At 42.3% G+C, this 14828-nt stretch overlaps 1 protein-coding gene and 1 non-coding gene across 2 annotated transcripts in view; both read right to left on the minus strand.

Moving 5' to 3' along the window:
* Nln (neurolysin) overlaps positions 1–14828 on the minus strand; it is a 98237-nt gene that overhangs the window by 19081 nt on the left and 64328 nt on the right. Inside the window, exons 6-8 of the mRNA XM_026788979.1 lie at positions 13799–13934; positions 11122–11488; positions 7440–7641 (exon numbers count right to left, since the gene is read on the minus strand). Of these exons, the coding sequence (XP_026644780.1) occupies positions 7440–7641; positions 11122–11488; positions 13799–13934 (705 nt within the window). The remainder of the gene's footprint in view (positions 1–7439; positions 7642–11121; positions 11489–13798; positions 13935–14828) is intronic.
* Positions 11758–11861, minus strand: LOC113458243. The gene has a single exon (XR_003378650.1). It is a non-coding gene; the product is annotated as a U6 spliceosomal RNA (small nuclear RNA).

Here is a 14828-nt window from a genome sequence, read left to right on the forward strand (position 1 = left end):
TGTGTGTGTGTGTGTGTGTGTGTGTGTGTTTTGCCTGCATGTGTGTATGTGTACTACGTGGAGGCTAGAAGAGGGACTTGGATCTCCTGGAACTGGAGCTACCATGTGGGTGTGGAGAACTAAACCTGGATCCTCTGCAAGAGCACCAGTTTTGTTCTTTTTTTTTAAACCACTGAACCATCTCTCCAGCCCTAAATACGACTCTTTGCTTTACTATTTTTCCAAATGGATGACAGGATGTCTAAAATATATTCCATTACAAATTTAAACCTATGTCTTGCTGACACAGACACTACTTTTTTTTTTTGGCTTTTTGAGACAGGATTTCTCTGTGTAGCCCTAGCTGTCAAGGAACTCACTCTGTAGACCAGAGTCTTTGTAGGCTAGCTTCAAACAGATCCACCTGTCTCTGCCTTCTGAGTGCTGGGATTAAGGGTGTGTACTACCACTGCCCGGTGAGATTAAGTTTTAAATTTATACACTAAAGTAAAACAACATACTTAACTAAATTTGTCATGTGAGTTTTTGCAACATTTAAAGGCCAAAGTACTACGGGTTAACATAGTCTAGTTAAGAGAGCACCTCCTTTTACTGCTTACAACTAAAGATCATTTTTATGATATCAAATTCCAAGTCCAAGAAAAGTTGACTGCTAGAATCAGTAAGTGCAATGCACCTCGGAGAAACGACAGGCCTCTGGAGGCACCCTGGCTGGCCCAAGTGACCCACTATTGATTTCATAGAATGTAATCTTCCTGATCTACTGCGAGTCTACGGCTAAAGGAGTTTATATAACAAGGCAAGGCATCAAAAAACAAGTGACCACTATCTAATTAGACTCTGCTGTTACTAGATAGCGAAGAGGTCATAGTTTTATCTTCCCACGAATCTAGCCATCACTGGAAAAAACAACAGAAACAAAGACGGCCTGAGTCACAGTGCTCCTGCAGCTCAGCATCCTACCAGCATCCAAGGACGGAGGAAAAATGCACAATTTAGAGAAGTCTTGAACATCAAAGATTAAATTCACGAATTTACCTTCAAACTGCCTGTACTGTCTTAACTAGACACTTATTTAAACTACTCCTTTTTAGATGAAAACAAATAAAAGTTCCACATAGCCAGGTGGTGGTGGCACTCGCCTTTAATCCAAGCACTCAGGAGGCAGAGGCAGGTGGATCTCTGTGAGTTCAAGGCCAGCTTTGTCTACAAGAGCTAGTTCCAGGACAGGTTCCAAAGCCACAGAGAAATGCTGTCTTGAGAAACCAAAAAAAGAAAAACAAAAAGAAAAAAAGAAAGAAAAACTTCCACTTAAACCCAAATGCTGCTGAGGTCAGTGAGCCTGTTCGCCACCCTGTGACTCCAACCCAGCCCATGCCCAGAGCTCAATGTCTATACTGAGGTGTAAGAACTCACTATGTGTGGAATCTAACTCAGGCAATTAAAAGAGAGTTTGATGTTCCACCTGACCTGGCTATGTTCTTTGAATACTTAACATTTTATCTGCTTCACTTCTCTACAGTATTAGGCTTTCAATTTTTGGATTATTGCCATTAATGTCCTTGAACTAAACTTTAAAAATTCAAAATACTGTAACTTCTTCCTAACTCTATCCTACCATTCTTTGTATGTCACACCCAGGAGATAATCAATAATTTCGCTTTTAAAGAAATATTCTGAGCATTCTTCTTAACAACAAAACCCTCATTTATTTATAAAGTAATGCTGGGGCTGGAGAGATGGCTCAGTCGCTAAGACGACGCGCTGTTTTTCCAGAGGGCCAAACAAAATTCAGTTCCCAGCAGCATGCTGAATGGGATCTGATGCCCTCTTCTGGCTTCCACTGGCATCCATAGCCGTAACAACAGATATTTAAAAATAATTTTTTAGAGAGCTAAAAAATAGCACACATAGAAATTGTGGTAAACAAAAGAAATAAGTAAATCTCCAAATAAATATTATATACATTCACATTTTGGCTTATGACATTAGTTAGGATTTATTCTGTGCTAATATATATTATATATATATATGTATATGTACACACAGTAAAAAAACAAAACATCAAAAACAATAGAGAGATCCTGAAAGAAATCATGTCTGATGTCTAAGTCACAAACTAAAAGTTCACAGGGAGATGTTAAGCCATACATTCATGCTTTGTCATCAGAACATCTACTAACTTTCGAGGAAGGAGTCATCCATGAAGAATCTGGAAGTGGGTGAACCAACTGAGAGCACATGGCACACAGCTGCCTCGAGTGCGCACTCGAGAGTGCAGAGCAGGCAGCGGAGTGGCTAGAGCATGCCGGGCTGCCTTTGTGTGACTAGAGCCTTTTCCCTCAGAAAGTGGGGAAATAATGTAGCAATCACCTAAGAGAGAACCGGGAGGAGGCAGCAGTGCTGGGCTGGCACACTCAGAAGGTTTAGGCAGCTTCGGGTTTTGCTTCTCTTTTGTGACTGTGGCTGGCTTGTTACACAGCTCAAGGTGGTCACAAACTCACTATGTAACCCTTGCTGGCTTTGAACCTGTGATCTTTCTGCCTGAGTTCCAGAGCACTGAGAATATAGGTGTATGGCATCCCACCCTGCTCCATTTTTCTTTTTAGCCTGCCCAATGTACCTCTCTTGAGTCCAGGTTGTTCTGACCAAGCATATCTTTGGCTTCCTCCTAGTAATTCTATCTTAATGTCAGTTATGAGAATAAAATACCTATGCTGCTCCCCAACACATCCTCTACCACCCCAGGAGAATAAGTAGCTCATGCTATTCTTGCTTCCGAAATCAAACTTTGAGGTATCCAGTGATCATCCGAGCAAGGCAGAGGTCCTGGTCCTGATGCTTCCAATCACTTCCCATGTTTCCACTCACAGCCCTCTGAATCTAAGCTACAGAACATTTCCTTATGGCCACTGGTCTACTTCCTCTTGCTTCCATCCCATTTCTTCAGTTTTGATCCTTAAGGGATTGAATTATACATAAAGCTATAGAAATACTAAAAAAAAATCAAAGACTAAACAGAAATAATGTATGGGAAAATAAAATACTAGCCAGGAGGTGGTGGTGCATGCCTTTAATCCCAGCACCCAGCATTCAGCACTCAGGAGGCACAGGCAAGAAGAACTCTGAGTTAGAGGGCAGGCTAGTCCGATCTGTAGAGTGAGCTCCAGGACAGCCACGGCTACACAGAGAAACCCTGTCTTAAACCCTGCCCCCCACCAAAAGAAAAAGAAATAAAAGTAAAATGATACAATATGACCCTTGTTTTTTCCATATACTTTTAAACATAAAAATTAAAATTTTCCCACCCTGCTAGTGACACACTTAATAAAACTGCTATTGTCTCCATTTTATTTTAGTTTTGATTTTTTCAAAATAGGGTTTCACTATGTAGTGTTGGCTGTTCTGAAACTCACAATGTAGACCAAGCTGGCCTTGACCTCACAGAGATCTGCCTGCCTCTGCCTACTGAGTGCTGGGATAAAGGCATGAACCACTATGCCAGGCTAGTCTCCATATTTTGAATGAAGACATAAGTGGGTTTGAAAAGGCCAAATCACAAGTTTCTTTTCTCTTTTTTGATGGGGTATATGGGATTGAACCTAGTTCTATATATTTTAATACAGTGTCCTGTTCTAACACCAGAGTTCCCCTGACAGGGTCTGTTTCTCTACAGTGGTATGTACTTCAAATATTTAGAAAAGACTAATGCTGTTAGTTTGCAGACAATTTCTGGTCAGATCATTTGAAATTGTCTGACTGTATATATCCCTTTCACTTTTAAGTAAAGCTTTATTGTGATTCTGAAGTTCCCTTAAAATAAATATCTCCTAATAGTTCAAAACTCATTACTGATTTTTAACGTACATCTAACAAAGACATCAGCATGAGTGAGATCTGGTGAGAAGTATTACTCTTTCATTCTGCAGAAGTTCAAAAGGCCAGGGCTTACAGAGAGTGCAAACTATGAAACAGGAACAGGAACAGGAACAGATACTGGCAATGCCTCTCCTGATTGCTATCATCCAAATTACCTGGCAGTGTAAACACAAGAAAATACAGTGAAACTCAAGTTCCTAATGATGACACAGTGCACAGTCAACTGGGGCATCCACATGCCTGAGAACTGGAAGTTCCTGCACACACATTTAAATATTACTGTGACAAGCTCCATGAGTTCCTCTGGTCATTCAATCTCCAGGCTGTCACAGTGCAGAACCCAAACAATGAGGTGTCATATCGTAAATCCAGTCTAGTGCACATGTATGGAAAATTCAGAAGCATTAATGAACACAGAATGAATCTCATTCAACTGCCTCCAATTGAGATCAGTACAAAGGGTCTCGAAACTTACAAGCAGCAAATCCCTAGATCTGTGTGTACAAAAGGAGAAAAGCAGTGGTCACTGGTTCTAAGCATGAATATCTGAGTACTTTGTAATTCTAAAATGCTGCATGTAGTCTGACATGGTAAGGATGGACAAACATATATCTCATAATTTCATGAAGAGATGACCAAGCAAAGGACAGTATCAACACTGCTCATCAAAAGGACAATTCTGTCCATGAATGGTTAGCAGAGAGAAGCTGTAAGAGAGAAGTACTAGGCATGGAGGGATGACATATTGGTTAAGAGCACTGGATTTCTTTCCAGAGGACCCAGGTTGAATTTCTAGGTCCCATGAGGCAGCTCACAATCTTCTATAAGTCGAGTTCCAGGGGATCCAACACCCTCTTCTGGCCTCCTTAGGCACCAGGCACACAAGTGGTAGACAGACATACATGCAGGCAAAATAACTATACTTACAAAATACTAGAGTAGATTAAAAAAATAAAATAGATAACAAATTGCACAGGTAATATGAGTCAGGTGAACTTCAGTTATGCATCAGTTTTCAAATGTCACAGAACATCAAGAAAGTATTTTTTCAATGCTGAAGTGACTGCCTCAAAGGATCAAAAGTAATGCTAAATAATATGAAAAACACAGAGTTGTGGAAACCTGTATGAAGAACACAGGGTAAGCACAAGACCCTGAGGTGGTATGAGGACTATGCCTCAAGAGTCTGCATCAGAAACAATGAACCCTCACTGGAAGACCTCTGTTATTTTAATAAACGTGATTAAGACAATGGATGACTTTTTACAAAATTGCCAGGCATAGTCCACACTGAGCAGGAAACTGCTGCCTTAGGGACTCTACACTGCGGTTTATCATCCCTTGGGTGGTATGGGGTGTGTGTGTGGAGGGGGGCGGTCCTGTGAGTTTTTGGAATTTCATCTTACAATTATCAGAAAGTGAGTCTAAGGACATTTTTCTGGAGAACTACTCAGCTCAAAATAAATAAACAAGACTGGAGAGATGGTTTGGTGGTTAAAAGCGCCGATTGCTCTTCCAAAGGAGCAGGGTTTGATTTTCACAACTGTCTACAATTCCAGTCCCAGGAGATCTGATGGCCTCTTTTGGTCTCCATGGACACTGTATGCACATGGTTTATATACATGTACACAGGCAAAACATCCACACACATAAAAAAGTTAAAATGAATGAATGAATAAAAGACCAACCACTCTAAGGGCAGAGCCTTGCTTGTCTGTAGTCAGATGCACACCTAGAACTTGGCCACCTAACAACCCATAATACCGAAGCTAAGGAAGTTACTTTTACTTTGCTAATTTAATCATACAAGTATTTTTAGAAAAATGGAAAGCAGAACTATCATAATTTAGGAGAGTGTAAGGGCACAGAAAAGATAATGATAAAAGCTCAATACTGACAAATACCTGTGGGATTCCAGTGTTGGCAGAACAGCCTCTAAAATCATGTAAGAACTCTGAGATTATTCCAAAAGGTTTCTGTTCTTTGGGCTGCATTTGGACTTACACATCTGGAGAGACTTCTGTTGTATTTCCTTGTGTTTATTTACAGTACCAAATACTCTCTCTTTCTCCCTGTGTATGTGTGTGTGTATGTATGTGTGTGTGTGTGTGTGCGTGCGCGCATATGCGCGCGTGCTGGGAATTGAACCCAAGATCATGAGCGTGTAAGGAAATGCGCCTTCTGTGAACTCAGGGTAATCCTCTTCCTTCAGCCCCCTGCATGCTGTGATAACAAGTCTGACCACTACATGTGCCCCTAGGCCTTTTTGTTTGTTTGTTTTAAGGAACATACGGAGGCACCAGAATAAACAGATAATATGTTGAAAGAACTAGTTTTAAATAATTTATTTTATCTATTATTGTTGAATATGTATGTGTGATGTGTGACCATGTGTGTGGCTGAGAAAAAAAAAAGGATCAATGAATGTATACAGAGATTCCAAATTTAGAAAACTGTCTTTCAATTTCTTCTATCAGTATTATTTAAAACATAAGGTTAAGTGAGCCTCAGGATAAACATGGTTTTTGGTTGTGACCATAATGCATGCTTGCCTCACATGATAATGAAGCCCTGGATTTAACCAACAGCCCTGAACAAACAAACAAACAAACAAACAAAAAAGAGGAACAAACTATAAAAAATCCATACACCCCTAGCACCTGAAACTGCAGCAGGAGGGTTATAAATTCAAGGCCATGTGGGTTATGGATTATCAGATTTTTTTTTTTTGCCTCAAGAAAAAACAAAACAAAATGAAAAAGAAAACCAGCAACAACAACAATAAAAAAAAAAGCAAAAACAAAAATCACTTTTGTGGTCAGGGGAGACAGGCAGCCAAGCTGGTACAGAACCAGCTGGATAAGCACGAGGACTTGAGCTCAAAGCCCAGAATCTACTTCAGGAACAGCTGTGGTGGTGCCTGCTGCAGGTGGATCCAGCCTGCCTGACCTAACCAGTGAGCCCCAGGTCTCAGTGCAAGACCTTGTCTTCCAAAAACAAGGGACAGCTCCTAAGAACATTACACACTGACCTCTGGCCTCCACACATGAACACACACACACCACACAATGCAACAATCACTTTTCATTTCAATCTATTGCACATATCTTTCTCCTAGAAAAAAGTGTCTACGCAGTCATTTATAGTTTGCAACGACAGGCTCCCAAGTAGCCCAAGGTGGCCTTGACCTTGCAATGTAGCCAAGGCTGATCTTGGGCTCCTGATCTGCCTCTTTCCCACGGGCTGGGTTACAATTAGCATGTCACCACACCCGGCTCTGCAAGGCTGTATTACTCGTGACTTTAATTTGAGGCTTGAAAAGGTAGGCATCCCCCAATAGTAGCAGAAAAGGAACAAAGGTTCGAGGTGGCTAGAAGCCACTGTTCTTCCACGAGATCTTCCATCAGTGGACTAACCTTCAAGTGAAATACAGCGTGAGAGAACGTGATAAAGACAACTGTGTGTCTGCAGGCTTACCAACTGTTCAGAGTGTGAAAAAATCAGGCAACGAGAGAAACCTGTCAGCAGTCAGAATGGAAGCAACAACTGCAAGTGCTTACCTGTGCACAAACCTGATGCATGACATGACCGAACTCATGGAAGAAAGTCCGCACCTCATCGTGTCTCAGGAGAGACGGCCTGCCTGCGACGGGCTGTGAGAAGTTGACCACCAGGGCGGCCACAGACATCATCCGGCTGCCATCAGGGAGAAGGCAGCCTGGCTGGAGACCAAAGCAGGCTGCATGGTTGTATTTTCCTTCCCTGGGAGACAGAAACCAAGAACAGTGACATGGACACTCTTCTTTAGCACAAACATGCCCCTTCCAGGCATTAAGTCATACACCAGAACACATGTATATATGTTTGGTTCACCTTTTAGAAGACAGGCCGCTTTGCCCTATGGAAGAAGTAAAATTAAACAGTGACCCAACCTTCTAGGGTTTGTCAGTCTTAGCTTTATCTTTAAATCTGTATATTTTTTTTTTCCTGTATCAGTGTTTCTGTTGGCCCCTGTATCCCTCCCCCACCGATGCTTTTCAAAGAAAGGAGATAATTTTGGCAACTATTTGGATGCATAACATTGGGCAAGGGACTTCTCCTGTCTTGACAGTTTCAGCTTTTCTGAACCCAGAGAACTGCTGTGGAAGGCAGTCAACAAGCCCACAGCAGCACAGGTACCTCCAAGGAGAGGGGAGAGGAAGGACCCCACAAACCCCACAACCCCCACAACCTAAGTCAGGGCAGACACTGGACAGCACAGTAAGAGGAAATTTCAGCAAACTGTTAAATGCCAGTGCTGGAGTAGTCCCAGTGTTGGATCCCCTGGGACTGGAGGTATGGATGGCTGTGAGCAGTCAAGGGGGAGGAAATTGAGCCTAGGTCCTCTGTAAGAGCAGCTAGTGCTCCTAACTGCTGAACATCTCTCCGCCCCATGCTTTTTCTTTGTAAAAATAAAAATGAGGCTGGGCTTGTTGGCACATGTCTTTAAACCCAGCACCCAGGAGGCAAAGGCATGCGGATCTCTGTGAGTTTCAGAACAGCCTGGTTTACAAAGCTAGTATCAGGACAGAGAAACCCTGTCTTGAAACAACCCCCAAACAAAACAAAACAAACAAACAAAAAAACCAAAACTCAATTTAGTTCATTTAAAAATTACTTTTATTCTAAGAGTATGGCCTTTCATGATATGTTTCTAAAGTGATAGAGATTAAAAGTCATAAGATTTTGTTTAAGAATCTCAGTGTTTGATAAATAAAAATAAAATGTGATTAAAAAAGAAAAACATGCCGGGCAGTGGTGGCTCACGCCTTTAATCCCAGCACTCAGGAGGCGGAGGCAGGTGATCTCTGTGAGTTTTAGTCCAGCCTGGACTACAAGAGCTAGTTCCAGGACAGGCTCCAAAGCTACAGAGAAACCCCATCTCAAAAAACAAAACAAAACAAAACAAGCAAACAAACAAAACTAAAAAAAAAACCCAAAAAACAGAGAAACCCCATCTCAAAAAACAAAACAAAACAAAACAAGCAAACAAACAAAACTCAAAAAAAAAAACCAAAAAAACAAAAAGAAAGAAAAAACCCACAAGTCTTTAAAGAATGTACTCTCAAATTTGTTCCTGAGTCAGACAGATAAGTAAGAGTAAAGCATGAATTAATAATAAAAATCCAGAGTCACTGAAAACTGAGCTTCTGTCTCCTCCCACCTTATAGTCCTTTCTCCACCTGCCATATCACTTCCTGTTTCCACCTTCCTAGTGCTGGGATTAAAGGTGTGTGCCACCACTGCCTGGCCTGGATGGCTGACTGTCTAGCTCCTCACTCTGATCTTTATGTGCTACATCACAAACATAATATAACCACATATGAGGTAGGTCATTATCCTTACAAAAAGTTACTCTGTGCTCTCCCTAAGTTTCTGGTAGCAATGGCCACACCTCTGAATACCAAACAAAGCAAATGTATGGCTGAAACACAAGGATGGGAGGACTCTGTCCTTCGGATGAGAGTTTTGAGACAGGCATAGGACACTGCAATGTTGAAAGATTTCTTGCTTGAAATCTTTGTGTGTGTGTACACGTTCACATGCATAGCTCTTGTGTGAGGCCAGATAACTCTCAGGAGTCAGTCTTTTCTTGCCACCTTGCGGGACCCTGGGGTCAAATTCAGGCTGTCAGGCTGCAGTATAAGCACTTTTACCCACTAATTTATCTTGTTGGCTCAAAGGATTACCCTCTTGGGTATTCGAATAAAACTGTATCTAGCACTTGTGTATGTGTGCATGCTGTATGTGCATGTGTGTATATATGTGCAAGTGTATGTGCATGCTCCAGATGTGTGTGGAGGTCAGAGGGCAACTTGTAACAGTCAGCTTCTCTTTCTACTATGGCTTCTGGGAATAATCTCATGTTGTCAGCCTTGTGGGCAGCCGCCTTTACCCACTGCACCATCACTGGCCCTCCTGATGCTTTCTCTAAGAGCCTCAGGATAACCTAAGTGCTGAAGGACATCTGTGCCACCAGATGGACCACAACTCAGCCTCCTCCTGAGCATCCAGTGTTGCTTTTATTGCTTAATGAATAAAGAAACTGCTTTGGCCTAGCTGATAGGGTGGAACTTAGGTAGGCGGGGAAAACAGGACTGAATGCTGGAAGGAAGAAGGGAGAGTCAGCGACGCCATGAATCCTCCACCTGAGATGGATGCTGGTTAGAATCTTGCTGGTAAGCCACAGTCACATGGCGATACACAGGTTAACAGACGTGGGTTAAATTAAGATGTAAGAATTAGCCAATAAGAAACTAGAGCTAATGGACCAAGCAGTGTTTTAATGAATACAATTTCTGTGTGATTATTTTGGGTGTAAGCTAGCCGGGAGTTCCAGGACAAACAAAGGGACCCTCTCCTTACAACAATCCAGGGTTACTGAGTTACTCGCCCACACTTTGTTGAAGCAGGAGTCCCATAATTCTCCTTAGTCTATTTAGTAAAATGGGCTAGTCATTGCAAAAAGTTGGGTTTGTATTAGAAAGTAGTCTAAGGAGAAAAAGATCTGAATCTTCTGTGTCTGATGAAACATGTGGAGTTTACAGTTACACACTTCAAACAATATCTGAAATTTTATTCCTGATTAAATGGTTGGAAATGTACATATATAATGCTTAGTGTATAAACAGTCCTGTTAAGGGCCCTGAAGAACGAACATTTCAAGGAGGGCGTGTCGGTCAAGTGTTCGGACTCCTTAGATTAACAGCAAGGGTTTTGTTATTTCTATACCCTGTGCTGCTCTCAGAAAGACTGAGGAGGACTTGAGAGGACCGGCAGATTACCTAGCTAATAAACACTCTGGGCGAAATTTTAAATTAAGTAAATGCAGTAGGTGATGACGGTGGTGGTAGTTAATGCCTTTAAAAAACGTATTATCTTGGCTGGGGAGGTGGTTCAGATATCCTCTCTGGCCTGGCACATTTGTGCGAGCATGCGCACCACACACACTAATTTGTTTTCTTTTGTTCTTTAAAGAACTCCTCTACGTGCTGTGCAGTCTTCTTCTAAATGCTATGAATGTAGTCATCTACTTTGATCTTTACAATAATCCACCAAACTGGTGCTACAAGTATTCTCATCTTTCAGGAAAAACTGAGCAACGTGTCTAGTAAGAGATGAAGGCAGACATTCTGGACTAAGCAGCACATACAGGGACTATGCGAGGGTTGAGGCGGGTCATGTCTAACAGTCAATCAGTACCTTGGATAAAGGTCCAGGTAGAACTGTCCCAGCACTTCTCCGGTAGCTTTATCCTTCACAGTGTAAAGTGAAACGCTCTTATTCCAAACGTGAGCATCTGCCACTTGCTCAAACGAAAGTCCCAACAGCTCCTGGTAGATGCTCAGCAAGCCTTCTGTGACCACCTCGATGGGAAAGTACTCCTTGAGGAACTCCTGGTCCACCGAGTACTGGAGCTCCTCTGTCTGCGTCATGTAGTAATGGAGATCCCATGCATTGATCTTGCCATCGAATTCAAAACCTCGCTCTTCACATTCCTTTTTCTTCAAGTTCAGAATGAACTCCCGTTCTGCCTCACCCAAGGGTTTTAATTTCTGGCTTAAATCATCTGTGGGGAAATGGCAGAGTTAGTGATGCATCCTTGGGAGGAAGCGCATTGACAAGGACTGTCAGTTTTGTGCATGGTCAGTCAGAGGAAAGAGACTGGCTGGGGCAGAGCACTCTCTCCTGGGTGATCTCCCCGGTGACTCTTTCCCCCTTGTCTTTCACACAACCAAAACCCAATCGTGGTTTCCTTCCAATGTCAACAATGGCAAAGCTTACCTTAAGAACTCTGACCCAGGAATATTTTTAATTAATTAATTAATTAATTAATTAATTTTTATTGTAACCTTCACAAATTTGTGGTCATCCTTGCACAGGGGACATGTTAATCTCTGTTATCATTCTAATTTTAGTATATATGCTGCTAAAGCGAGCACCTGATCCAGGAATATTACAGTTCAGCACAAAGCAATGATAAACTAAGTCTGTGTGTGCCTATTCCTCAGCAAGCTATGCTCCTAAAACAACTACTGGGAACTGCAGGCAACACCATCTAGAAGCCACTCTGCACATTTGACAGTGGTTTGGCCTCCTTCCCCAAGCTCAGTCTGGGATTTACGGAGGAGGAGGATCTGGAGGTAGCAGCTCTAGATTTCACAATTTAATACTGAATTCCAATTCTGATCATCTGATTTAAAAGTGACTGAATAAGCTGTTCTGTACTTCTTTTCACAGTTTGTTAACTATGTAAAGATAAAGTCGTGCTTGGGTCTGTATTGGACATGGGTGTGAGATGGCAGCAGCTGCCCAAGAATGCTGTGAAGAGAGGGAGCTGAGCCATTCCTGAACAACACATCTCCCGGCAGTTACCCATTCACATCTCTGTCCTTCCCCCAAGTGGAGACTCTGGGGAAAGGACCTCTTCTTATCCTGCCTGTGTTTCTACCTTTAGCATGAGGCCTTCTACTCCTAGACCAAGGTAGTTATTCCTAATGTCTCAGAAACGCACAAACGAATCACAGGGTATCACTGATGAGGCCCTGTTTACAGGTTATGGCTCCAGCATATACACAAGTAAACCATGAAATGACTACTGAGGAAAAACAGAGGAGTAAAATTTGGGCTAAAAGATAATTTCTTAGCCCATTTTTATCATTCTAGTTTTATTCTTTAGCTTATTGAGATAGGGTCTCACACCATGGCTCTCTGACTGGCCACTTGCTAAGTAACTCAAGTTGGCCTCAAATTCATGGCATCCTTCTGCCTCAGCCTCCTGACTACTTGAAAAACAGGTGTTTACCACCATGCCCAGTTTTCATTTCTTTTTAATCATTTCCCACTTAAAAACAGAAGGAAATACTTTCGACATTTTCTTGAAGAATAAAGTAATTGTTAGGTGTGGTAGCATATGCTTTTATCTCCAGTGCTCAGGAGGTAGAGGCACACATTCGTGCATTCTATGCATGCATATGTGCTCACATGCATGTGGGCATGTGTGTGGAAGCCCAGAATTGAGTCTACACTTTATTGAAGCAGGCTCTCTCAACTGAACCTAGCCTGCTTGCCCTACAGATGCCCTGCCTCTGCCTACTGAATGTGGGGATTATAGGTGGCCACCATGCTGGCCTGGCTTCCACATGGGTTGGAGGGATTCTGTTCCAGTCCTCACTCTTATGTAGTAGGCATTGTACTCACTGAGCCATCTCCCTGGACCAGAAACCTTAGTTGTTACTATTTCTTCTTTGAGACAGGGTCTCACTATGTAGCTGAGGCTAGCCTAGAACTTATGACGTAGACGAAGCTGGCCCTGAACTCAGAGATCTGTCTGCATGCTGGGATTAAAGGCTGTGCCACCAGATCTAGGTAACCTAACTTAAAAAAAAAATGTAAGAAAAAAAGACTTAAAATGAAAGTGACAACAGTACTTACGTGACACTTTTGATGAACTCTATATATTAGAAAGTGGGCTTTGGTGGGTAGGTGCCAGTTTTTGTTTATATATGCTGTTTTATTTTATACCATGGCTTCGGTTTATTTCATACACCTATCAGTAGCCACAGTATGGTTTCACAGACCTACTGGCAGTGAATAAAGGCCATGAGCTAACCGTCTGTTTGTCCACACCCACTATGAATAAAACAAAGAGTCACGTACCAACAAGATATGAGGTAGACAACTCCAGCAGCCTCAAGAACTGTAAGTTCATCTAAGGTAAGAGCAGATCAATACCCTTCTCCTGAAACCAGGATGGGCTCAAAGGCAGCTGAGGTGCCTAGCTGAGTCGACGTTAAGGGATATTATGCAGTAGATGTCATAGAGCAAAAAAAAAAACCCAAAAAACACACAACTGACCCTAAATAAATAAAGGACTGACCTAGAAAGGCTGCCACACGGCTCGTGCTCTTTGCAGTGTTCAGTTCAAGGACAAAGTCAGCATGGGTGTTGTAGCCGAGAAGTCTGGCCACTTGTGCTCGCAACGGGAGGAGCTGCTGCAGAATTGCAGTGTTTTCCTAGGAACAAGGACAACAAAAGCAGAAGACCATCAACCGAATGCACGGCACTAGAACAGGCATGCACTAGTGAGGCTGGGGGACCGTGAGATCGCTTCAGACCCTAAACTACGGCTTCCATTTCAGCATTAGGATAATTTCAAAATGTGGTATGGTATTCCTGAAATAATTTATAAAATTTATACTTCGGAGAGAGCTGTACATTCTTCCTAAACTCTGAGGTGCTATAAACTCGGGGTAAAAATATGCTTCATACACTATTGTGATTTCTTACTTATTTTCTTCAATTATACAAGTGTACCGAATACTCATTACAACTTTCTGATGTGTTTGTGGAAAATTATACACAGCATAAAACTCACCATTTTCACTTCACACCCATTTGTTTTGCTATTCTGTATCCACACATGGAAAATAATGTCCTGATAAAGATGGAGAGAAACTGGTCCCCTTGTGTACTGCTGATGAGAACGTAAAGTGGCCCAATGGCTCTACAAATATGGGAGTCTTCAAAAGATGCACAGGTGGGCTGGGACTAGAGCGGAATGGGCAGAGTGCTGCCTCACACTCATGAAACCTGGGCCTTGATGCCCAGGACCACGTGAACCAGGCAGGCATGGTGGCACATGCCTGGAATGGCGGCCATGGGAGGTGGAGGCTGGAAGCTCAGGAATTCAAGATTCCCACTGGCTATGTACAGAGTTTAGGCCAGTCAGGGCTAGGTGACAGGCATTCTCAACAAAACCAAACGAAACACCCCAAAACGACACAATTCCCCCCAAACCAAAAATAAAACTCCTACAGAATCATCATATAATCTCGACTATACTCTGGGCAAATATTTAAAGAACTGAGAGCAGATACACACTAGACTTCTACAGATACCCGTGTTCA

This window comes from Microtus ochrogaster, unplaced genomic scaffold, assembly GCF_000317375.1.
Source record: "Microtus ochrogaster isolate Prairie Vole_2 unplaced genomic scaffold, MicOch1.0 UNK11, whole genome shotgun sequence".
Taxonomy (NCBI): Eukaryota; Metazoa; Chordata; class Mammalia; order Rodentia; family Cricetidae; genus Microtus; species Microtus ochrogaster.